Source organism: Saccopteryx bilineata, chromosome 3 (genome assembly GCF_036850765.1).
Source record: "Saccopteryx bilineata isolate mSacBil1 chromosome 3, mSacBil1_pri_phased_curated, whole genome shotgun sequence".
Lineage (NCBI taxonomy): Eukaryota > Metazoa > Chordata > Mammalia > Chiroptera > Emballonuridae > Saccopteryx > Saccopteryx bilineata.
The window spans coordinates 28999860-29024889 of record NC_089492.1 but is presented as its reverse complement, the minus strand read 5'-3'; the positions used below and the strand labels follow the sequence as shown (position 1 = coordinate 29024889).

Below are 25030 nucleotides of genomic sequence, written 5' to 3'. Positions count from 1 at the left end.
TTTTGTTAGTATAAAGTCTTAACAGTAGACTCACCAAGTTCAAGTAATACTTACAATTTTAGAGAATTGCTCTTCAAAAGGTAGTCGAGTCACAATCCAATCAACAGAGATTGAGCGTTTTCCCGCATTTTCATAGATAATAGGTATTTATTATGTTAAAAAAATATTTAAAGGCCAGTTTTCAAAGCAGGTCATTGTTAAAAATACCCATTCTGCATGTTTTATTAGCAGCCTGGGACATCTTTCTGAAACCTTTTTCAGAGATACAAGATCTATTGCCCAGCAAGGATAAAATCTTGCTAAAATTGTGCAGAGAGAGGTCTGCCTTGTTTGTTTCCCCAACTAGATTAATTTAGGAGAGATGACAGGAAAGTTTCTATAAATATTCTATCGGCATTCACATAAATACTCTCACTTTGACATTCTGCCATTCCACATTAAAACCATTTTCATTAAATCATATTTCACATTTGGAATAGTGTGACAGTGCCCATTTAAATTAATCTCAAATGTTACGAAGCCCAGAAACATTGTAAAACCCTGTGTAGTATTTGCAGCCTGCTCAGTGTTCTTTCCTTATGGTAATAAATGTGAAATGTCTGTGTGGGTGCTGTTTTTTCCAAGGTAAATAGATTATTATTTATATCTCTAGGCGCAAATGCTTGAAATAACCAGAACACGTTGCAGCTGAATGTGGTCTTACATAATTTTCACAGCTACTGGATTCTTGTCAGCATGTGTCATGGTGAGGCTTTGAGGCTTTGGTCTGAGTTTGACCCCCAGCCATGATTCTTGCTTACATTTGTATCATCCTCTGTTAAGTAACAGTACACCTAATGATATCCAGTTGTACTTCCTGTGTTCTCTGACTTTGACATTCATGAAAACCATTAATGTTGTTTCCAATATGCCTGCATCTCCAGAATTGATTTTTTTTTTCTGCCCTTGAAAATATTTTTAGAATACGTAGTCCTGGAAGTCCAGGGCCAATGGCTTTGTACTTTCTGTATTGCATAGAGTTCAATTTGATGTGCTCAATTAAGCATTACAGAGAGCTCTAGACATGATTTTGCTATTTAGAAAGTAGCTCAAAGAGGGACATTTGCCAACATCAGCAATTAGGGAAGAAGCTGGGTGACAATGTGAAGATTTAGTGAGAGAAGGGGAGTGAGAATTTAAAAAGATGAGTTAAACAGGTTGCTGAGAGAACACATGTAAAACTTGAACTTCAGTGCTTGCTAGGAACAGATGATATAAAAGTGGACAAAGAGACTGGCCTCCACCTGCAGGAGAAGGAGATTATTTTGGAAAAGAAAGTTGCCCCCCAAAATCAAAGGAGAAGTTACACTAGGAAAGCAGAAGAATGGCAGAGAATCATGCTTTAACAATAGCAGATAGACTTGGACTGTGGGACGCTGGCTAGCTCAGAGATGGGGAAGAAATCTGAAAACAGCTTCTTGATAAAGGATCGTTTAAAACATGAGGTGCCTATTGAGCATAAAGATGGGACGAAAACAGTTACTAGTGTCAGACTGTTTGAATTCGCACGCTCATGGTTTTCTCATTTAAGAGTCAATCTGCCTTATTTCAGAGACTTTGAAGTTATCTCCAAAATTCTCAATGTTTCCAAAGTGAAATTTTAATTCTTAAAGTGATAGGCACGTTGTAGAGACAGAAAGTGTCTAATGTTTCAGGAACTCACATATTAAATGATATCTCTGTTGAACTCTTTTTATTTGTTTGGAATGTTTCGCTTATCTAAAGCAATCTGGGTCAAAGGGGAGAAACGGGGTGGAAACGGACTTTGCTTGGGGCAATGGGCGCACAATGCAGTGTACAGACAATGTTTTGTTGAGTTGTATACCTGAAACCTATATGGTTTTGTGAACCAATGTCACCCAATAAATTCAATAAAATAAAATAAAAACTGAAAGAGGTCTCATTCAAAAATAAACTAATTAATAAATAAACAATCTTGTTTAATAGAAAGAAACTAGGTTTTAGAGAATCGAGTCCCACCAGCTGAATTAACTGCTGTGTGACTTTGTGAATCTTATCTTCTCTGAACCTCATTTTCTGGATCTATTAATGGAGACCTTGTCTTCTCAGTTTTGAATTAAGTAAGATAGTGTACATTAAATATGTGACTCAAAGTAGGCAGAGAATTAACGTGGGTTTCTTTCCCACTGCCTTTTCATGCAATGTGAGAAGGATCTGCAGAGGCATATGAAAGTTAAGGACTGCTGTTAAGAGAGGGGATTGGTGTCATCAGGAATGTGAAACAAAATTCGTGCTGGAGGTAAGGTTTATATTTGTCTCGACTTCTTGTTGTCTCTTTCAGGATGCTTTCAGTTAAAAGCAACAGCAAACCTATCTCGAATAAATTTAAACAATAAAACAAATTCATAGGCACATGTGACTGAAATCCAGAGGTAATTTGAGATCAGGCTTGATCAGTCTGCTCAAATGAGGTGGGGAGGACCCATTTTCATGCTCTCTTGATTTCTTAACTATGCTTGTTTAATGCTAACTTCATTCTGCATGATCTTTCTACTTCACGGTCCCGATTCACATGCAAGTTTATTGTTACAGATGTTTGATCTAACATAGCTACTCTGAGTGTTTGAGAACCTGAATTTCATGCATTCTATGTCCTTCACATTCAGCAAAGAAGAGTACAAGTTTTCCCTCTTAAGAGAAAATTCTGAGATTTGTTCAGGTAAATCAATTTAGAGCTCTTACCCACCCTTATCTTAATAGAGATGGCTGGGGATAGGATTATGCCACTAAAGTTAGGCCTGAGTCATAGATTCTACTTTTAATTTGGAGATGAAGCCAGTTACCTTTAAAGCATATGAGCTCCACTGGCAAAGGGTAGAATCATACAAGAATCATAGTGTTGGTAGTAAGCTAAAAGGGCAGATACCCATCAGAGCTACAACTAAATGGGAAACATTGGGGTTTTTTGTGTGTATGTGTGTGTGTTTGTACACACATGTGTATACACACATACAAATCCTTCCAAAAGTTAAATTCAAGGAAAAGTTTACTGAATTGGGTATTGTTTAAAAAAATAAAGAAACTGTTAATGTATTCAGTAATAATTCTGCCAGGTCAGAATGCCAGTCAAATACTGACATTTTACATGCATATTTTTCCTGATGTTTTAATTTAGAGAACACAATTTGGAGAATCTAGAATAGATTGTGTAAGGCCAGGAGCCGTCATCGTGACCATTCACATGCAGGTTCCCATTGGATTCGGGCAGACGATAAAGAAATGGCGGAGTCAGAGGATGGGGGGCCATCCTATTTATTGGTGTCTCACCAAGACAGGCAAACCACAAAAGAAGACAAGGGAAAAGCAGAAAACCAACTCTTCCCATGAAGGGCAAGGGATCAGGGGAGCCCCTGCAATTGTGATCGCAGGAACTGTGTGTCTGAGCTCCTGGTCTGTCCCACTTTATAGTGTAGAAAACCAAAATCCCTTAATCCAATATACAAACAAGGAAGTCTCCGATACAAAGTCACTCATCCAAGGCATAATTGGATTTCTCATGATAGTGCACCACCCAGATCATACAATCAGTCAAGGGTGTGGGGAAAAGCTTAGTCCCAAAACCAAACCTCAGGCTACAACAACCTGGCCTGCTTATAGCCTGTCCCCCACACCCAATATAAGTCACAAGCGAGCAAACATATATATCATGTTTACAAACTTATTTGACCAACAGATTGCTAATCTATCCATTAGTCTTTCAAATCAGGCTATTTTAAATGTTTGAGCAGTATTCTACTAACTGTCAATTCATGATTTAGTTTCCTAAGGAGGGACTATATAGTACAGCATTCTAAGGTTAGAAGTAAGGCAGGGTTCTTTATACTTAGGGTGTGAAATCTGAAGTCCCTGGCTTTCTATTGTGAGCAGTTGAGAACCGGACTCGCGTTTCAGACCTGATGTGGAAAGTCACGTGGCCTGAAAGGGTTCCCAAAATTATCCCAATAAATGCTCTGAATCTTCTCTAGCAACCACGTCTGAGACATCTAACATCTAATGAGTGAGTTTTAATTAAAAAAAAAAAGGCATTTAATTTTAGAACTTTAAATGGCATGTGGGACATCTGGTTTCCAGTGGCATGGCACGCTGCACTCTCCAATAGCTGTATTAATGGGGCTATAGATTGGTTTATTTAAGATTAGCTATTTAACTGTTGGGAAATGTCTACTAAATATAATGATTTTAGATCTGGTGTAATTAATGTTCAACTAATCTTCTAAAAGTAATCAGTTAAATCTAGCTGTTTCTTTCTGCCAAATTGAAGCAGCAGCAGTTAGGGTACTAATTTGGCTGCTATAATAAAGGTCAAAAGATTTTCTTTTTGTCCCATACAACAGTCCAAGGGTAAGTAGTCTAGGGCCAGCTTTTTCAGTGTCAAGGGTAGAGACTGCTAGTTTCTCTGACATCCTTAATATTTAACTCCATTTCTTGATCTAAAAATGCATCTCTGGTGTCCTTTCTAACATCTGCATTTCAGCCAGAGTAGGAAGGGGAAGGAAATACGGGTGCAGAACTTTTTCTATAGGAGCATGACCCAAACAAAGGCTGTCACATCGCTTCTAACCATATGCCATTGGCTGGAGACTAGTCTCATGGCTACACCTAGAACCAGCTAAAGCTGGGAGATAAAACCTGTTATTGAACAGCATAGTGCCCAGTAAAACCCTCTGTCTCCATAGAAGATGAGTACCTATATCAGGGAGAAAGTAGCAGACAGACTGTCAAGAGCCCTTAAGGAAGGAGGCTCTTTAACTTTCTGTCCACCAAAGCTAGGTTGCATATGTCCAATTCTCCCAATTAATGTACTAGGTTGTCTCATATAAACTATCACGAACAGGATATAAGATTCTTGTACATGAATGTTTCTACTGCAGTTACCGTAGGTTAAAGAATCCAGCATTTAAAGCAACTGACATGTACTGATTGTTTCTGATTTTAAAAATACACATTTTTGAAAATTTGGAAAATGCTTAAAAATATAAGGAAGGTAACAATCAACCACAATTCCATTAGCCAGAAATAATATGGTTAAGAGTTTGATCTTAATGAGACTTTTATTTTTATATAATTGAACACCATTTTGTACTTTTTACCCTGATAATATACCTTTTTCTCACATCTTTAAAATGTGATTCTTAATATCATTTTAATGTCTGCATTACCTTAAGCTGTAGATGTACCAGAATATATTCGAAATGTTACAAATATCAGATACTTAGAGTGTCTGGTCTTTGTTGGTATTAATAATGCTACTATAAGCAACTTTGTAAGAAGATTTTTATTTGCATTTTGAATTATTAAATATAGTCTTAAAATAAAATTGAATCAAAGATAAGAACATTTTAAAGGCTCTAGATCTGTATTGTAAAATTACTTTTCACAAAGGGTTGTAAAAATTCTCCTGTGAGTTCTAGTCTCTTTCACATCATCCTCACTAGCATTATTATAATTAAATAAACTTGTCTCACTTGATTATGTAAAAAAAAAGGGCATTCCAGGCCCTTGGAGACTGATGAGCCTGAGGATAGCTTCACATGCACAAGCAGCGTTTTCACATCTACATTAAATTCTATCAGTTTGATCACTCATATGTCCCTTGTTTTAATGCAGATATAAACTGTCATATGCCCAACTGTGTTAGTCACTAAAGCAAGTATGAAGTGAATGTATATCTCATCTAATGACATCTACATTTAATGACACCAGCCAACCTGATTTAGCCAAGAATCTGGAAGAATTTCTCTTGCTTTCAAGTTCAGGTACTAAATTGCTAAAATAAATGTTGGCTTTGTTGGCTTATTTATGTATCAAAACTTTTGCAATTTTTTTTAGATGGAAGACTTCAAATTCTCACTCAAAGCACCTTAAATCTGAATTTAGATAAAATCCTAACACATTGGATTATATGATTTCCAAGTCCCTGGCAGATTAAAAGCAGTAAAATAGAAGAGAACAGCCGACACATTAATGACAAATAATGGTACCTGAGAGATTGACAAAGATGAGAGATTTTGTTTTGTTTATAATACATGCGTACATGCACCAACAGTAACTTGAAATTCTGTTTTTTAACATTGTAACATTTTTAGAATGATACTTTTTAATTAAAGTATGGCTCATCTTTTCAAAGAATATTAAGAAATCCTTATATATTATCTTTACAGGGAGTTTAATATTAAAGAAAAATGCCATTTATAATACGAAAAAGACTATATAACTTTGAAGATAGAAATTGATCACAATATGATTTTTAAAGTTAAAAGGAGACATCCTGGAAAAATGAATTAAAAAATGTATTCACTATGATTTATTTGGAGTGCTAAGATATTTTTCTATTTTTTTCTATATATTCTAAATTGATATATATGTATTACTCTAATAAATAGAATTAAAGTTATGTTATTTTAATAGCATTCTGGAAATTTTAAGAATAAAAAATATTATTGTACATATTAGTAACATATATATAGAATTAAAATAATGTGTGCTTTAATTAATGGTAGCCATATTACCAGAAAGAGATCAAATTTGGTTCCACAGACTCTATTGCAGAAGATGTGAGAAAATGATAATCTGTTTTCAAAGATTTTTATCCAGGGTAAAAATAAACATGCAGAATTTGTAAAATATAAAATGGAAATCAGCAGAGAGATGCAAAACACATAATTAGGAGTTATTTTTTTAAATCAGTACTTAGGCAGTAGTCTATTGAGATGTCTCTTGGATACTATTGAAATTATTTTCTCTGTAAAGTAATGATCACAATGATTGATCATACATTATAACATTAGAAAGAAAATTCTTAAATTAGCTAAGTTAAGCATAATTATATGTTTAGACAGAGTGTTCATACTATATAAATACTATTTCAGACGTTTTTCAAATTAAAATGACACTTTAGACCAGTAGGTCTTTAAGAATTTATACCAAAAGAGTATTTAAAATTTTTTTATATATACTCATCCTTCATGTAGGGGTGGGATGTTTATGTAACTTGTTTTTATATCATTTCTTCAATGTAAATGATTATATTTTTGCATTTTGGGAGAGTAGCTTTTAACTACTTTTACTTTGAATACAACATATTTTTTTCCAGAAAATTATCAAATATATGAAACATGTCCTTTAATATTAGCTTGAAATTAATCATCTGCAGATTTTCTATATAAAAATCACATGAACCGTTAAATTGCATGATTTCCTTTATTAAAGAATAAATTACATTGACTATAATTTCTACATCTGCCAAGTTTTAAGTTATTGCCCCTCAGAACCAAATCTACCCTTCTCAGCTTGGATTTGTGATGCTGGGCTGGTTCTCTGGCTACCAACTTTCAGCTTTACCAGCTGCTACCTTTTAGGCCCCGCCCACAGGGGTGCCATAGGGAGACTGCAAGGCTGGAACTGGGAGAGGGAACTCCTTCCTGCCTGCTTCCCATTCCTGTGAATACCTATCTAATTACTCTTCCTTGCTCTGGCAACCAAGGTTTGTTCCAGTAGCAACCCTTCTCTAAGTTCTTATCCATTAATAATTCCAACCATTTTCTTTTGCTCACTGGCCCTCGAGTTAGTCTGTGCTTCTTGCAGTTGCTGTATTTGTGAAAACTTAGTGTTGTTAACTCTATACCTGAACTATTTATAGTTCTGTCTCCTGACTACACTGACTGATAGAACATAATTTCTTAAAGCAGAAATACTAAGATTAATAAAATGACTTTTCTGCTAGTTAATGTTAGAAGTTAATGTACATGCATACACAGTAACTCTAATAGAAATTATCTGAACTTTGTTTACTCTGCAAATAAATGAGGTTATTTATAAATAGGATACTCGTAGTTTTTTATGGTCCAGGGATACAACTCAGTTCAATGCAAATCATAGTCAGTTCTTATGAACCAGCATAGCTTCCTTATCAACAATTTAAGGAATTAAAAGTATAATATATAGCCTGACCACGTGATGGTGCAGTGGATAGAGCATCAGCCTGGGATGCTAAGGACTCAGGTTCAAACCCTGAGGGTGCCGTCTTGATCATGGGCTCATCTAGCTTGACCATGGGATCATAGACATGACCCCCTAGTCACTGGCTTGAAGCTCAAGATAACTGGCTTGAGCAAGGGGTCACAGGCTCAGCTGGAGCCCCATGATCAAAGCACATATGAGAAAGCAGTCAATGAACAACTAAGGTTAAGGTGCCACAACAGAGATTTGATGCTTCTCATCTCTCTCCCTTTCTGTCTGTCTCTCTCGCTAAAACAAATAAAAAACTGTGTTTACACACACACACACACACACACACACACATAATTGCAAAAATATTATATGAGTACAGGAAGAAAAAAACATAAATTTGATGTATTTATAAAATAAATCATTTGTTAATTTGTAAAAGATTTATCATCCCACTTGCATCTGAGTTTTAAATTCATTAGTTCATAAAATACTAAGCATTCCTGATGCATATTCGTCAGCTCGAAGGTATTTACATGGCATTTGTGTTATTCTTATCAACAAGGTTGTCCCAGGCTTCTCATTGACTTCTTTCCTCTTCCTGCCATCATCTGAAGTTGCCACCTAGAGAATCTTTTCAGTCTTTTTCATGCACAGAAAGAAAAGACAGGGGGGTCCTCGGGTTACTACAGTCTTGACATATGATGTTCCGAGTTTACAGTGCTCACTCCCACAAAAACTTTAAAAAATTGAGACATCTTGTTTTTTATGCCACAGACATCATACTCACGGATTACATGGGCGAACTAGTTTGGTTGCACGTGGCAGAAGAATACACAGCAACTCTGCATATGAGTGAGGGAGCTGGCAGCCCACAGTTCACTTACCTATGCCATTTGGACTGTTAAAAGTGCACATGTTTTGTTTGTGTTAGGCTAGGGTGTATTTCGACTTCCACCAAAATTCGGGCTATGTCACAGTCATAGAAACGGAACTGGGTCATAACCTGAGCACCCCCTATATACCATACCCTCCTAAATTAGTGCCACTTCTTTTACTGCTAAGCTTGATTGACGTCTCATAGCTCCTGAAATTCTTGACTCGCCTCTCCTTTGCCTGTCTCTAGCCATGACTATTTTCTGACTCTGGGGTCCTGGCTCGTGGGATAATATTTCTGGCTTACTGTTGGCTTTTGCTGTAATTCCCTCTTTAAGGCTGTGGTTGGTTGTATAGTGACCACTTAAAAGTGATCCCTTCCTGTCTGCAATGGCGGTTCCTTGGCACTTGAAGCTCCTCAAAGTTCTGGTTCTCTGTGTGTCCTTTTATCTTACCTAGGTTAGGTTTAACCCTACCCTGTTGCTTCCTAGGCCTACCAGCCTAAAGCTATATAATATTAGCAGGAAAGCCTAGGCCAAAGTGGGAGAAGTGGGTAATGCATCTCTGGCGATCTCTGAATGTTCAGGAAGAATGCTGTAAAGCCTCCTGTCTGTGTTTGCTGACTCTGGAGTCATATGGACTGAGTTCCAGTTTTGATTCAAATATTTACTAGTTATGTGACCTGAGGCAAGTTTCTTTACCTCTCTATTCCTGTTTACTTAAAATAATATCTGCCTCAAAATATAGTAAAAACTAACTTAAACCTTATAAATTACTTAGATCATTCACAGAAAAAAAAAACCACTCAAATGTCAGCCATTGTTTTTTGTTTTGTTTTTGTTTTGTTTTTTGTTGTTGTTGTTTTGACAGAGACAGAGACAGAGTCAGAGGAGGGATATATAGGGACAGACAGACAGGAAGGGAGAGAGATGAGAAGCATCAATTTTCTTCTTTGTGGCACTTTAGTTGTTCACTGATTGCTTTCTCATATGTGCCTTGACGAGGGGGCTACAGCAGACTGAGTAAGCCCCTGCTCAAGCCAGCGACCTTGGGCCCAAGCTGGCAAGCTTTACTCAAACCAGATGAACCCGCACTCAAGCTGATGACCTCAAGCTGACAACCTCAGGGGTCTCGAACCTGGGTCCTCTGCGTTCCAGTCCAATGCTCTATCCACTGTGCCACCGCCTGGTCAGGCAGCCATTGTTTTTAATCATCCCTCAATTATGATACTTGACTTTATTATTGATCACCTAAAATTAAATACCATGTCTAAATGAATTGTTTTCCTGTCTTATGAATCATTATGGGAGGATTGTCAAGTAGAGATAGCTTTCTTTACACAACTATTGAATTCTCCATCTCCATGTGGTATCTATTTCCAAAAATGAAAAAGGGAGAAAAATCACTATTAATAAAATGATTTAGGACCTTATTTCAGTCTGTGTTTGAAATACCCAAAGACTATAGGAACCTGAAAGAAGCAGTGACCAGAATGGAAATCTTAGAGGAGCTGGTTCCAAAGCCAAGTTGCTGAGTTAAGCAATTAAGAATTTATTTGAGTTTGTATAATTGGGTCCATGTCCAAAACAAAGATAATATTTTCATCCATATAGGTGAACCTACATATAATTGGCTAACATTTTTTAACCTAAATAATAATTCTACAATGAATAGTTACTAATAATAATATGTACCATATATCTATATCTTAATCTAATCAGGTGGTTTAATTATCAAATACAGTGATACCTTGCTTTTGTCGATAATCCGTCCAAAAACAGTCGGCAAAATCTGAAACCAATGAAAATCGAGGCAATTACATATTTCCATATGAATCAATATAAATCCAATTACTGTACGCAGTAATCACTTACATGTAATTGTAGTATTAGTACTAGCAATCAATAAAAAAGCACAAAGACACTGGAAAGCAATGGAATTGTTTGGTTAGATGCGCGGGGTGATGCTCACACAAGGAGAAAGAACACCACACTGAGCAGGAGAATGTGTAGGTCACCTTTTGTTTTCGCAAAGTTAGCAGTGAGGTCACATGGGCACGCTGACAAAATCCGAGACAAATTTTTCACAGAAAAAACTGATGAAAACCAAAACTGATGATAACCGAAGTCAACAAAAACCAAGTAATTACTCTAACTCTAAAGAATGTATTACTTATGTTTGTATGTTAGAATTTACAGAGTAGTTTTTTTGTAAGCATGATTACTATTGATCACAATTAACTTACTTCCAAGGTTTTAATAGAAGTTAATTTACTTTTCCATATCAGGAGACTAACCCAAAGATATAAAGCTTACATATGTACCCAGTGTAACATAGCTTGTAGTATACAGCATACCTACCCTCAGAGCATTACTCCAAATTTGGTGTTCTTTCCATTACTTCCAGGTGAGGCCAAAACTCTTTCGCTTCTTCACAAGATGTCATAGAGCTTGAAGCTAACAATAGTAAAAGTGAATACCATTACTGTGTGATATTTAAAACTTTAGTATTTGAAGGAACCAATCAATCTAGAAAATCAATGTAATCATTAAGCTGGATCTTAGAGACTCATTAATACAGTTTGATTTATTTTTTCCATTCAACATATTGAATAGAAAATCTCTAGCTTCAAATATGTCTTCAAAAAGAAAAAAAGAATGTTGTAATGATACCCAAGATGTGTTTATATATTTATTACATTTATTATATGTGTCATCTGATGTACTCCTCAGGAGAACCCCACAAAGTAGTTATAAATTTTTCACTATATGGATGAGAGAAGGAAAACTTAAAGCTCAGGACAGCTGAATATTTTGTCCAAAATCACAGTTTCTATGTAGGGAAGTCAGGATACCAACTCAGATAAGCTGGGTTCTGAGCCCATGTTCTTAATTAAAATTTTTTTAATTTTCCAAACATCAATCAATATTTTAATTACAAAGTCTATATTTAGCAAGACAATGTGGGAGAAACATAGAAAAAGGAAGAGATAGATGGCGAGAGGGCCTCAGAGATGCTGACCCACTTTCTACACTGGTTGTAGAGTCCTGCAGTTTGGCCAGGGGTTATATATTCTTGATTTTATATAATTAACTGGCACCTGTGACTTTAAATGCACAGAACGATAGGCAGAGATCTTAACCATTTTAACCGTATAGTTCAGTAGTGTTGGGTACATTTACATTGTTATAAAACAGATAATCAGAACTTTTCATCTTGCATGCTTGAAACTGTATACATGTACTCATAAAAATTTACTGTTTTCTTTTTCCTCTACCCTCTCCTAGCCCTTGGTAACCACCATTCTATTTTCTGTTTCTATGAATTTGACTACCTTAGATATCTCATTTAACTAGAATCATACAGTGTTTGTCTTTTTGTGACTGGCTTATTTTTTACTTAGCATGAAGTTCTCCAGGTTCATCTGTATTGTAGGATGTGACAGGCGGGACTCAGTATTTCATTATACATACATACCACATTTCATTCATCCTTTTGTCCATTAGTGGACAATTTAAAATGCTTCCTTGGCTACTGTGAATAGTGATGTTATGACCATGGGTGAGCAAACGCCTCTTTGAGACCCGGCTTTCCATTCTTTTGGAGATGGATCCAGAAGTAGTATTGCTGAATCCTATGATGGTTTTGTTTTTAATGTTTGAGAAACGTGTATGTTGTTTTTCCTAGTGGTTGCACTGTTTTACAGTCCCAACAACAGTGCACTAAGTTTTGATTTCTCCTCATTGTCACTAATAATACTTGTTATAGTCTGTAAGACAGTTAAAAAATTTTTTTTGGTGAGGCAATAAACATTTGATTTTAGAAAACATACATTTGAAGACTAATATGAGGCTAACATATTTAAATGTTTTCCAGTCTTCTAAATGTGGTTAATTTCAGAAGCTAAATATTTCCCAGAACATTCCTTGAGTAAATGAATAACTTGCTCTTTCGAATCTAAAACACACATTTGTTTCTCCATTCTCTTGGCTCCCACTGTCTTACCCAGCTCTGAACCTTCTTCAAGTTAGTCAGAGGGAGACAAGTAGGAAGGGGTAGACTTCTCACTTCAACAGTCTGCTATAGAAGGAGAAAAAAAGGGTGTTATTTAAAGACATTCTGTATTTAGAGATTAGAAGTAGGATGGGAACAACCCCACCGAAATAGCAAGGATGTTTGAAAAAGAACTTCCAACCCACTGCTGCAGAAGGCTGAGTTACAGGGAAGTATGCCCTGTATCCATGAAGCTGAGAAGTAAGTTTCTGCAATCATGCCTTTTTATTTGTTTGTTTCTCATTTATTTGAAATGTTAGTCACTGGTTGGGGGAAGCAGAGTTTTGCTATTAAAGCATGGAAATTAACCAAATGGTTGACTCTTTTGCAAATAACAGTGCATTTGGATAGTTGTGTAGCAGCCCTTGTATGGAGTAAGTGCCAGAAATTGGCAGCATTTGGTTTAAGTGGACTAGTTATGTTAGCTGTGTGTAATATTTTGATTCTGGGGTAGAAGTTGAAAAAAACTCTAAAACATTTATATCTGTTAATAGTCACTGATTTTTCTTGTTTTCGTTTCTCATTTCATTAGTTGAAACTTTTAGAACCATTTTTTCACTCTAAACATGAGGACAGATGAATGTAATGAAATTATAACATTTAATGTCATTTTTAGTTGCTATAAGACTGTAATAGAGAATTATTAATTCAAGAATTATCAATTAAGTAATTCAAGAGAATTACTATTATGGGAAAAAGTTAGAACACTTAACATTTTCCAGGCAGTGACTGATACATTTTCTAATACTATCAGATCATCTCTAAAAATAACTGATAAAAAAAGACATCAAGACCGAAAATGTATAAAATATAACTGTTAGTCAAAACTCAAGGTGGTTCATTTGGGAGAAAGGAAATTAATGAATACCTGTTAGATAAGACAAGATTGTGTGGAGTATCAGGGTAAAAGTTAATAAGCTAAACACGGGGCACCTGTTCTATGTGACAGCTAAAAATAGAAAACCTGGGGATGACATTTTCTTTTTCATATTTAACTGGCATATTGGTTATCTCACATATAAAATCTATGACGTATCTATCAAAACAGCAATGTCCCCGCCATTGGAGAACTTACTATAATTTCTTCTCAGTGTTAAGAATTCAACCATGGAGAATGCATTTATTTTTAAATAAAAACAGATTTTTACAACATTTCAACTTGGCCTTTGCTAATCTTAAAGAGTCATATTTCTTACTGAGTTGATAAGTAAAGCTTCATTTTAACAAAATTAGAGGGGAACTGCCACTTTTATAGAGAAAAAAAACTTATGAAGCAACAGCAGTGTTGTTATTTCCTGTTTTTAGAATATAACTGCTAAAGCTTATTACATGCATAGCAGGCTTATTTTTTGAAGGAAACTAGAATAGAAGAGAGATAAACAGAGACCTTGTACTGTTCGGGGGGGGGGTTTAGTAATAGTTGGCGATGATAAATAATGATAATGCCCAGTCATTGTTATAACAATATTTTGTTTCCTTCTAGTCTAGCAAATTCTTTTGCCATTGAAATAACAAGGAGCACCATTTTCTGGTGGACCACACTAATAACAGAGCCAACGAGCTATTTGACTTGTTTTGTTACAATATTCATTTCAAATAGTGGAAGAACCTTTTTATGGAATTCTATAGAATTATACTAGAGGTTGTCTACATACAATTATTCTAAACCACCTACCCCTCAGATGTCTTCTAGGCTTTCCTTTTTCTCACAGGTGTTTCTCTTACACGGGACCCCTTTTCAAATAATTCCAAGGAGTTAGCTACTATGATATCTGGTTTCCAGAAAAGAGACTGTTCTGCTGTGTCATTGGTAGAAGTGGACTTCATGCCTACACAGAAGCCTTCTCTTTCTTTGGCCAGCCAGCTATGGCCCAGTCTTCTAACTAGTCCCCTTGAAGACTTTCACTTGACTTGAAATGAGAAGGAAGCTTTCTCTAGCCTTCTCCCCAAACCGGATGGGGATGGGGATGGGGATGGGGATAGGGATGGGGATGGGGATGGGAAAGGGGAAGGGGAAGGGAAAGGGGATGGGGATGGGGATGGGGATGGGTATGGGAAAGGGGAAGGGGATGGGGATGGGAAAGGGGATGGGGATGGGGAAGGGGAAGGGGATGGGGATAGGAAAGGGGATGGGGATGGGGATGCAGATGAGGGTGGGAATGGGGATGAAAGCATACTATATTGGCCACTTTCTCTAGACAAACTCTCTCTTGCCATCTCTTCTCATATCAGCTATTTTATACCTTATACGTATGTGGTACGCACATGCTGGCCAATGTCACAGTCTCTTAGCATCACTTTTAGAATGTGGATATATTTGGTAGCTACTCCACAGTTTTCAGCCTTGGGGTCCTTAGCCAAAAGTGAAAAGAAGTTCCATTTCTATAGCTTCTACACTTCTATGACATGATGTAGTTATGCTATTTTTTTTTAACTTCTATCAATTAAATTTGAAAAAAAAAACCACAAAAAACAAAAACTTGACCGAGGTATGATTGACATACAGAAAGCTGTATATATTTAATGCATATAGCAGGTGACAGTTTGGAGTTAAGTATGTACCCATGAAACCATCACCATAATCATTCATCACTTCCAGAAGCTTTCTCCCAGAAGCTTTCTCCCACCCTATTTTCTTTTAAGATAAGGATGTTTAACATAATACCTACACTCTTAGAAAAATTTTTTAGTATGCATTACAGCTAGTGCTCAACTTACGACCACAATTGGTTCCAACAGACCAGTCATAACACGATTTGGTCGTAAGTTGAGTAGGCTATATGTACAGTACTGTGAAATGATGTGATAAAAATCTTTAAGTCATATTTTATCATAATTTTCTCTCATTATTGTTATATATCATAATTTTCTTTGTTCATTGTATGCCATTTGTATCATCTCTACACCATTTTGTTTCTTATTTTTACATTCGTCAGGTTTAAGTAAAACACTGCATTACCAGTACAACTGGTTTAATATTTTCAAAGACAATTTCCTCTTGGTAGACATCTTGGGAAGGGTTTGATGAAAAATATCGAAGACACAAAACACAAATTGCTGTACCTTGTCTGGGATAACAGTTGAAATGGTGCATGCAGAACTGGTAGTGCTGCCAGAAGCTGGTCCACACTGTCATACACCCAGCTGGGCAACACTTGCGCTGCCAGATGCGGAGCAGTCGTGGCCAGCGATTGTGGTTGTAAAGTCGAATGGTCATAAGTTGCGTAGGTCGTAAGTCGATCAATATTTGTACATAATAGTTAACTACAGGCATTATGTTGACCAGTAGCTATCTGGGATTTTAATCATCTTACATAACTGAAAATTTGTGCTCTAATTCTTTTCCCTTCCCCCTCCACTGACCTCTGGTAACTACCATTCTACTCTCAGCTACTATTGACTATTTTGGAGTGCTCAAATCAGTGGGATCACATGATATTTATTCTTCTGTATCTGGCTACTTTTACTCCGCATAATGTCCTACAGCTTCATCAGTTGGGTCTTTTTAGTTGGGAGGAGATGTTGTCTTTTGCTATAAGGACTATTTAAAGTTATTTATATTTAAATATATGTTTGATAAGCCAAATATTAATTAGAAACCATAGTTTTTTTCTAAAGACTTAAGCACAATTTATAAGTCAAGGCATTTTTGTAAAAGCATATTGTTACTTGATCTTATTAACTCATAAATTTAACAGATTAGGTTCTCCTGAAATTTATTCTCCTTTAACTAGTTAAATAAACTTCCTTAAACATTTCAAACTACACTTAAAAGTGATTTTTTTTAACAAAACATGATTTTTATGTGATTTTTAGCAGAAACACTGTAAATATGTAATGGGGCAACTTGAAGTATAATTACCCAATACTTTCTAAGCATTTAACTCTCATAAAACTAATAAATCAAATCTATAAAATGAAATGAAATTTTCCAAAGCATTTAACTGATCTTAAAATCAGGACTGGTGGTGAGACTCCCAATCAAAGGTAGCAGATTAAATATAACCGCTGAGGTCTGTTTGTTTATATTACTCAACGACAATGATGTTAAAGTGATTTTTTTTTTATAAAGAAGGGGACAAAAATGTAAAAAGAGAAAAGAAAAGAAGAAACAACAGCAATTTTATTTTGGAAGCTGAAAAGCAAGAGGCTTAGGAGACCCAAAACCTAAGGATAACAGTGGGAAACACTGAGATGCTCCAATTTTACAGTGTTGAACTCCCAAAAGGCAGCTGGTGATACTGAGTATTTCACAAAATAGGAATAAAGATTGGACTACAAACTGTGTCTACAAAGTAGATTGACCCATGAAAGAAGACCAAAAGGTACTGACATTGAGAATTCTCCTAGGAATCAGCTCCACCAGCATCTTACAGTAAAAACTGCAGTTGACAAGCCCCACTGCCAATCAGCTTTTATAGTGCTCTGCTCTTTAATAGGAAAGCTATTGATGTGTTCCTTAATTTAAGCACTCTTAAATTCTTAAGTATTCTTAAATTAAGAAAACTTGTACTATGAGAACACTGGCCAAACCAAACACACATAAATAAATAAATAAATAAATAAATAAATAAATAAATAAATAAATAAATTATGTGTTCACCACTCAAACTCAGTTGTCTTTCTATCATCATTTATCCCTCCATTACCCTCTTCTACTTCCCCCAACCCCTTTCCCTCTGGTTATCACTATACTGTTGTATGTGTCTGTGAGGATTTTTTTTTGCCTAATTCCAATAAATTCAATATAAAAAATATTTAAGTAATAATGCAAGGAACAGAAAATGCACAGGAAAGAAGAAAAACTTCTAGTGACATTATTAATATTTTTAACAGGATTAAATATTTTGTATCCATAAAACCAGAATAGGGCAATACAAAAAGGAATATTCCAAAAACAAAAATAAAAGCTCTCAGAGAATAAAGATTAGATGATACAAACAAAAAATTCAGTAAAAGCTTTGAATAAAATCTTCCCAAAGGGAATAAAAGATTGGAATAAAAGAATAAAAACTAGAGAAACATAAGTAGGGAAAGTATATGGCCAGTTATAGAAGTGCATTATTTAGACAGGAATTTCAGAAAGAGATACGAGAGAAAAACCAGAGTAAAAAGTCAGACATGGCTCAAGAAGATTTCCCAGAACTGAAGTACATAAGTTTCCAAATTGAAAGATCTCAGTACCAAGAACAATGAATAAAAATAGACCCACACCTGCACATATAAAAATGGAACTTCAGAAAACTGTTGACAAAGAAAAGATCATTGAATCTTCAGGAAGTTGTATTTATTCAATGGATCAAGAATCAGAGTGGTATAGAACTTGTTACAACAACACTAGAAGCTAGAAGACAATGAATTTGTCTTAAAAAAAATTTTTTTCTGAAGAAGGAGCTGGGAGGCAGACAAACAGACTCCCACAAGCGCCCGACCAAGATCCACCCAGCATGCCCAGTAGGAGGCGATGTTCTGCCCATCTGGGCCATTGCTCTGATGCAACCAGAGCCATTCTAGTGCCTGAGGCAGAGGCCATGGAGCCATTCTCAGTGCCCACGCCAACTTTGCCCCAATGGAGCCTTTGCTGTGGGAGGGGAAGAGAAAGACAGAAAGGAGAGGGGGAAGGGTGGAGAAGCAGATAGGTGCTTCTCCTGTGTGCCCTGGCCAGGAATCGAACCCAGGACTTCCACATGCCGGGCCGACAGTCTACCGCTGAGCCAACTGGCCAGGACTGTCTTCAAAATTTTAATGGCAAATTATTTTCCAACAAAATTTTTATTAAAATAATAAATAATCTATAAGAGTAGAATAAAGTCATTTTCATACATGCACATTAAAAATATTTCTGCCCCATGCCCAATTTCATACCAAAAAGTACAAGAGAACAAGAAAGAAAATATGGACTTGAGGAAGCAGGAGATACCCGCAAGGGAGGTATATGTAAAGGGGTCCTACTGCAGGGGGAGTCTGCTGAGAGCATTGTCCTAGGTAGCAACAGTCCAGGTGGGTGAAGGTCAAAATGTAAAGAGCTCAAGGCTGGCTCTGAGAAGTGGAACAGGGACGAGACTGGAGGAACTGCTTTATTTTATTAGAAACCTGGGAGAAATAACTATTGGCTTCTTTAGTCCATGTGGAACTTGGATAAAAATTAAAACTAAGTTTGTAAAGAAACAAACATAACAAATTCATCATGTTAATTAGAAAACTTATGTCTGCTATTGTAAAGCCAGTAGCCACAGCCACCACCACAGCCACCTGGCTAGTGCAGGTTTGCGTTTGACTCAGACAGACGGTAATGAAACAATGGAGCCAAGAAGTGGTGGGCCATTATGTTTAATCCTAGCTTACACCCAGCAGGCGAGAAAATACACACAGTGGGAAAACACTTCCCTTTCCATTCAGGGCTCCCTAAGCCACTGACTCATCCGAGTTTCCTAGAATCAAATGTTTCTACCTCAACAGCCTTATTTTCCTTTGTTCCCATCTCCTTCTCTCTGCACAAACTCTGCACAAACTGGCTTCTCCTTCAGCACTCCGCCATCTTGGCTGCTTCTCCTCTGCAAGGCTAATTTCAGGAACAGAGAGAGAGAGCACGCGCCAGCCCCCAGTCTGCCCCATTTTATACTGTAGAAGTCAAAATCTTTAAGCCAATAAACAAATAAGGAAGTCTTTCATACAAAGTCACTTATCTGAGTCATAAATGGGATTCCTCATGAGAGTGCACCACCCCATATCATACAAAGTCAAGGGTGTGGCGAAAAGCTTAGTTTTGAAAAGATTTTAGTGTTAGAAGAGCAGAAAGGCTTAGTCTTAAAACTAAGCCTTAGGCTATAATGACTTGCAGGCTTACAGCCTGTCTCCCCCACCCAATGCAAACTATAAGCAAGCAAACATGTATAATCCATTTGCAAACTTATTTGACTGACAGCTATCAACCCAGTTTGAGCAATATTCATTTCTTCATCATCTCTGCACACTTTTTAGTCTACTTTTCTCATGTTTAGTGTTACTCATTCAACCAATGAGACTGTTACCATCATATCCACTCTACTACAGCAGATCTCTCATTGATTTGGGTTGTGGATGGTGATTCTTGGGCTTCTTAGTGCTACTTCTGGGAAAATTCTATTCAAATACAGGTTAACAAGCCAAGTCCCTTCTTTTACGGGAACTTTTCAAGCCCTCCTTACAACATAGTAAATCTCATCCTCCCTTATTCATTATTTCTTCAACCTCAGGCAATGGTTGTCCAAATTAATTTGTAAGATATACTTTATGCAGATTACCAGTTATCTTTTCTGCCTAATTGAATTTTTATTTTTTTCTTTCAAATTTACATTGTCTTATTACCCACCCTCCTACATACTATGGTAATTAAGTTCCTCATGGAGCTTATATATCAGTAGAGAAACGTAGAATGAGGAAGGAAAGGAGGGAGGAAGGAATATATCATAAATAAGTAAACTGTATAGTAAATTAAGTGATAAGCACTAATGAGTAAAGAGAATGTCCATCCAGCTAAAGAAGATTAGGGCGCCAGAGAAGGGGTATGTTGGAAGTTTTCTTTAATGGAGGTCATGCTAAACATCGTTACTGCAATGGCAAAGATAAGCGTCCACTATTTAAAGGGGTTAGCAATGCAGATACCTGGGGAAATAAAATACCAGGAAGCAAGAAAGAAAACCGCTGAGGCAGGAGCTTGCTCTATGTTTCAGGAACATGCAAGTGAGTGTGATTGGGAAGAAGTAAACCAGGGGAGGCTAGCTGGGGGATGAGTTTGGAGAGATCATGGGAGCCTGGTCATATGCATTTTAGGAGCTTTTACTTGGATTAGAGTACTATAATTCTTGATCAGGGTGAAATGAGGAGTGATTGATTATTTTTAGCAAAGAAGTAACAAGATCTGACTTATATTTTCAAAGACTCATTCTAACTGGTCCGTGGAGAATAGACTATTGACCAGCAAGGGTGAGAGCAGTGGAACCAGTCAGTCAGGGAGTCACTGCTGTGACTCAGATGAGGCATAACGACGGTTCAGGCCAAGATGGTAGTGATGGAGGTAGTGAGAAGTGGCCACATTCTGGGTATATTTTAAATGTAGAGCCAGCGATTTTTCTGATGGATAGGATGTGGGGTGTGAGAGAGTAAAGAGAATGAAAAACAAGAAATAAGGTTTGTTAGGCTCTTGGCCAGGACAAGTGAATAGATTTCCTCTTGTGTAAAGTGGGAAAGATGAGGGTGGAGCAGGTTTGCAGAGAGAAATCAGGAGTTTATTTCTGAACATGTTAACCTTGAGTTGTTAACTAGGCCTCCAAATGGAGTTAGAGAACAAATAATTTGGCTATACAAAGCCTGGAATTTGGAGGAAAAAAAATTGTTCTGGAAGTATTAATTTGGGAGTTTTCAACATATAGATAATAACAAAAATATAGATGAGCTCACCCAAAGAAAAAGCATTGACAGAGGACCAGGAACTGAGGACCAGAGTTCTCAGTGTTGAGAAGATTTGGCAAGAAACAGATGGAACAACCAGTGGAACAGGAGGAAAGCCAGAGGTTGTGATATCCTGAAAGGCAGTGAAGACAGTGTACGGAGAAGGAGGTAATGATCGTTGTGGTGAATGAGAACCAAGATGACCTCTGGTTTTTATCAAGGTGGGAGTCACTGATGACTTTAACGGGAGCAGTGCAGTGTCTGCCTGCAAGCCCGACTGGAGTGGATTTAAGAGAAAGCTTGGGAAGGTGTAAAGCCAGTAGCCAGGGCTGCCACGGCTACCATCACAGCATCCTGCCGACTACACCAGTTGTAGGGCCAGGAGCTGCCATCGTGGCCATTCACATGCAGGTTCCCATTGGATTCGGGCAGACAATAAAGAAATGGTGGAGTCAGAGGATGGGGGGCCATCCTATTTATTGGTGTCTCACCAAGACAGGCAAACCACAAAAGAAGACAAGGGAAAAGCAGAAAACCAGCTTTTCCCATGAAGGGCAAGGGATCAGGGAAGCCCCTGCAATCGTGATAGCAGGAACTCAGTGAGCCAGCTCCTGGTCTGTCCCACTTTATAGTGTAGAAAACCAAAATCCCTTAATCCAATATACAAACAAGGAAGTCTCCAATACAAAGTCACTTATCCAAGGCATAATTGGATTCCTCATGAGAGTGCACCACCCAGATCATACAATCAGTCAAGGGTGTGGGGAAAAGCTTAGTCCCAAAACCAAACCTTAGGCTACAACAACCTGGCCTGCTTATAGCCTGTCCCCCACACCCAATATAAGTCACAAGCGAGCAAACATATATATCATATTTACAAACTTATTTGACCAACACCCATGCAGGTTCGCACTGGATTCGGACAGTCAGTAAAGAAACAACGAAGCCAAAAACTGATGGGCTGTCATCTTTAATTCTAGCTTGCACCCGGCGGGCAAGTGAAAACACACACTGGGCTCCAAAACCCACTCACATTCAGTGCTCACAAAGCTACTGACTTATCCAAGTTTTCTAGAATCGAAGGTTTCTAGCTCACCAGACTTATTCACCTCTGTTCCCCATCTCCTTCCTTCTCTCTACACAAACTCTGCACTAACTGGCCTCTCACTCAACACTCCGCCATCTTGGCTGCTTCTCCTGGCCACATGGCCTCTTTCTGCTCTCCTCTCTGCTCTCTCCTCTAATGATAATCTCAGGAACCAAGAGCAAGCTCCCGTTCTGCCCTATTTTATAGTGTAGAAATCCAAACCTTTAATCCAATATACAAAATAGGGAAGTCTAATACAAAGTCACTTATCTGGGGCATGATGGGATTGTACCACCCCACATCAAAAAGGGTGGGAAAGGCTTAATCCTAAAACCAAGCCCCAGGCTCCAAGGATCCTGCCTGCCCACAGCCCGCCCCCAACACACATTAATATCACTTGGGCAACAGCCTCCATGTGGGCAGCGCCATCGTTAACAAAGTGAGCATAATACATTTTATCTGCCCAACAGAAGGGAAGAATTAGAAACAGACAATGTGGACAATTCAAAGGGTATTTCTGCATAGGGGAGCAGCAGAAGAAGAGCAATTTATGTGGGGTAAATTGAGTCAAGAGAGGACTTTTTTAAGATGGGAGAAATAACAGCCTATTTTTATGTGGATGAGAGCAAATCAGTAGAGGGGGGCAATCTGACCAATAGGAGGAGAGTGGAGAGTTTCAGAGGGATAATCTTTTACTAGGTGAGAAAGGAGGAGAGATAAATGAGCTTCAAACAGGGGCAGATGAGAAGGCCGAGTGGGTGGGTGCAGGTGCTGGTGGTGGGTCGGCGTGGTGGTGAGAGTCTTTGAAAGTCCTCTTCTGAATGCATCATTTTCTTTCAGTAAATTAGGTTGTGAGATCATCAACCAAGACTATGGATGGAGGGAGAGCTTATTAGGAGAGAGGAAATGGTGTGAAATCATCTTCTGGGAGAGAGGGAGAGTGCATAACTAGGAAAAATACAATACAAAAGCCACTTGAAAGTCACAGTCATTAATATCTCTGCAAAACTTACTTATTATGACTGTGTAGTTATATTTGAAAATATAAAGGAGCTTTAATTACAGTTGTTCTTTTAAGTGGACTTTGAATAAAGCATATTCTCAAATAGTAGGTGTTGGGCAGATAAAATGTATTATGCTCACTTTGTTAAAGAGGCCGTTGCCCAGGTGATATAATGTGTGTTGAGAATTGTTGTAGCATGAGGCTTGGATTTGGGATTAAGCCTGTCCCACCCTTTTTGGTGTGAGGTGGTACAATCCTGTCATGCCTCAGAGACTTCCCTATTATGTATATTGGATTAAGGGTTTGGATTTCTACACTATAAAATGGGAACGGAGTGGGAGTTTGGGGCTCTTGGTTCCTGGGATGATTAGAGAAGAGAGTAGAGCCAGCAGCAGAAGGAGGCCACGTGGAGTAGGCCAGGAGAAGCAGCCAAGATGGCGGAGTGCTGAGTGAGATGCCAGTGGCCTTGCCTGCTGGCTTTACAGTAGGCTAAATTTCTTACAGAAATCCAAATAGGTTGATGTGTAATCATCAGTGAGCTTTTGTTTGATGTGAACGCACAGGTGTGGCCACTGCTGTGCCTGCATAGACCGCATGCAGCCTGGCTTGTTTTCTTCCCTCTCTGCTTGGAACCTCGCTGGTCTGCATGTTTGTCCTTTTTATTTGGCATGTATCTAGGTGGAAATGTTAGTATTTAAACCGTTATTTTCTGGGAAAATAAAAAACAAAAGGTACTAGAATGCCTGAGAACAGAGAAGAGAAAGATACAGATCTAGATAAGAAATGACTCAGAATGACAGACCCATGAAGGTAAAGCTGGATGAACCATGTTCTAAATATAAACAAAAAAAGAAAGAGGATGATGGTGAGGAAGTTTAATGTCTCCAAAGGACTTCCAAACTGTCCTGAGTTCCTTTGGGCGGGGCTTCTAGAATACTGGATTAACTGAGTACTGAACATTTTCTTTAATTTTTCAAGTGAGGAAGAAAATACTCCCTGCTTTTTGGTTACAATTTATTTGCAAGAAATTTATATAGTTCCTCATTTACTTTTTAAACCACACAACTTTTTATAATATGACACAATAGTTAAAAGTTTTCTGTCAGGATGTGTGTATCTCATCAGCATGATTTGAGACATTACTTCATCTCTCTTTTTGGTGTTTTAATAGCTAACACACGGCAAACAGTGGAGCTGGAGCTATCACCACTACCACAATCCTTCAGTTTTATTCTTGTGGGTCCCATGACTACTTCACGCTTGGAAATAAAATCAGAAAGCACAAAGCAGTTTTCCTTGATTCTTGAATTGAAAATTCCATTTTTACAGAAATAAAAGACAGTTACATATTATTTCTCTGAGCATATTTTCCCCCTTATCTCACAGGATGCAATGAGTTGGTGGAATATTTAAATACAAGTTATTCAGCTCAAGGGAAATGAAAGGACACTTGAGCATTAGAATTACAGATGTATTTTTTGACACACTGCTGCCCCCTGCTGCCTGATATGACTTTTTCACATGTCATACCCTTAGAAAATTAACAAAACTCTATTCTGTATGATAGGATCACA

General features: G+C 37.5%; 1 protein-coding gene across 6 annotated transcripts in view; it reads left to right on the top strand.

Annotated features, from left to right (window-relative positions):
• OXR1 (oxidation resistance 1) overlaps nt 1–25030 on the top strand; it is a 535173-nt gene that overhangs the window by 324931 nt on the left and 185212 nt on the right. Inside the window, exon 1 of one of the 6 annotated variants that reach the window (XM_066265830.1) lies at nt 12912–13137. The exons of the other annotated variants lie outside the window; for them this stretch is intronic. Coding sequence (XP_066121927.1) covers nt 13056–13137 — 82 coding nt within the window. The 5' untranslated portion in view covers nt 12912–13055. Of the gene's footprint in view, nt 1–12911; nt 13138–25030 lie in introns of those variants that run through there. 6 annotated transcript variants of the gene reach the window in all.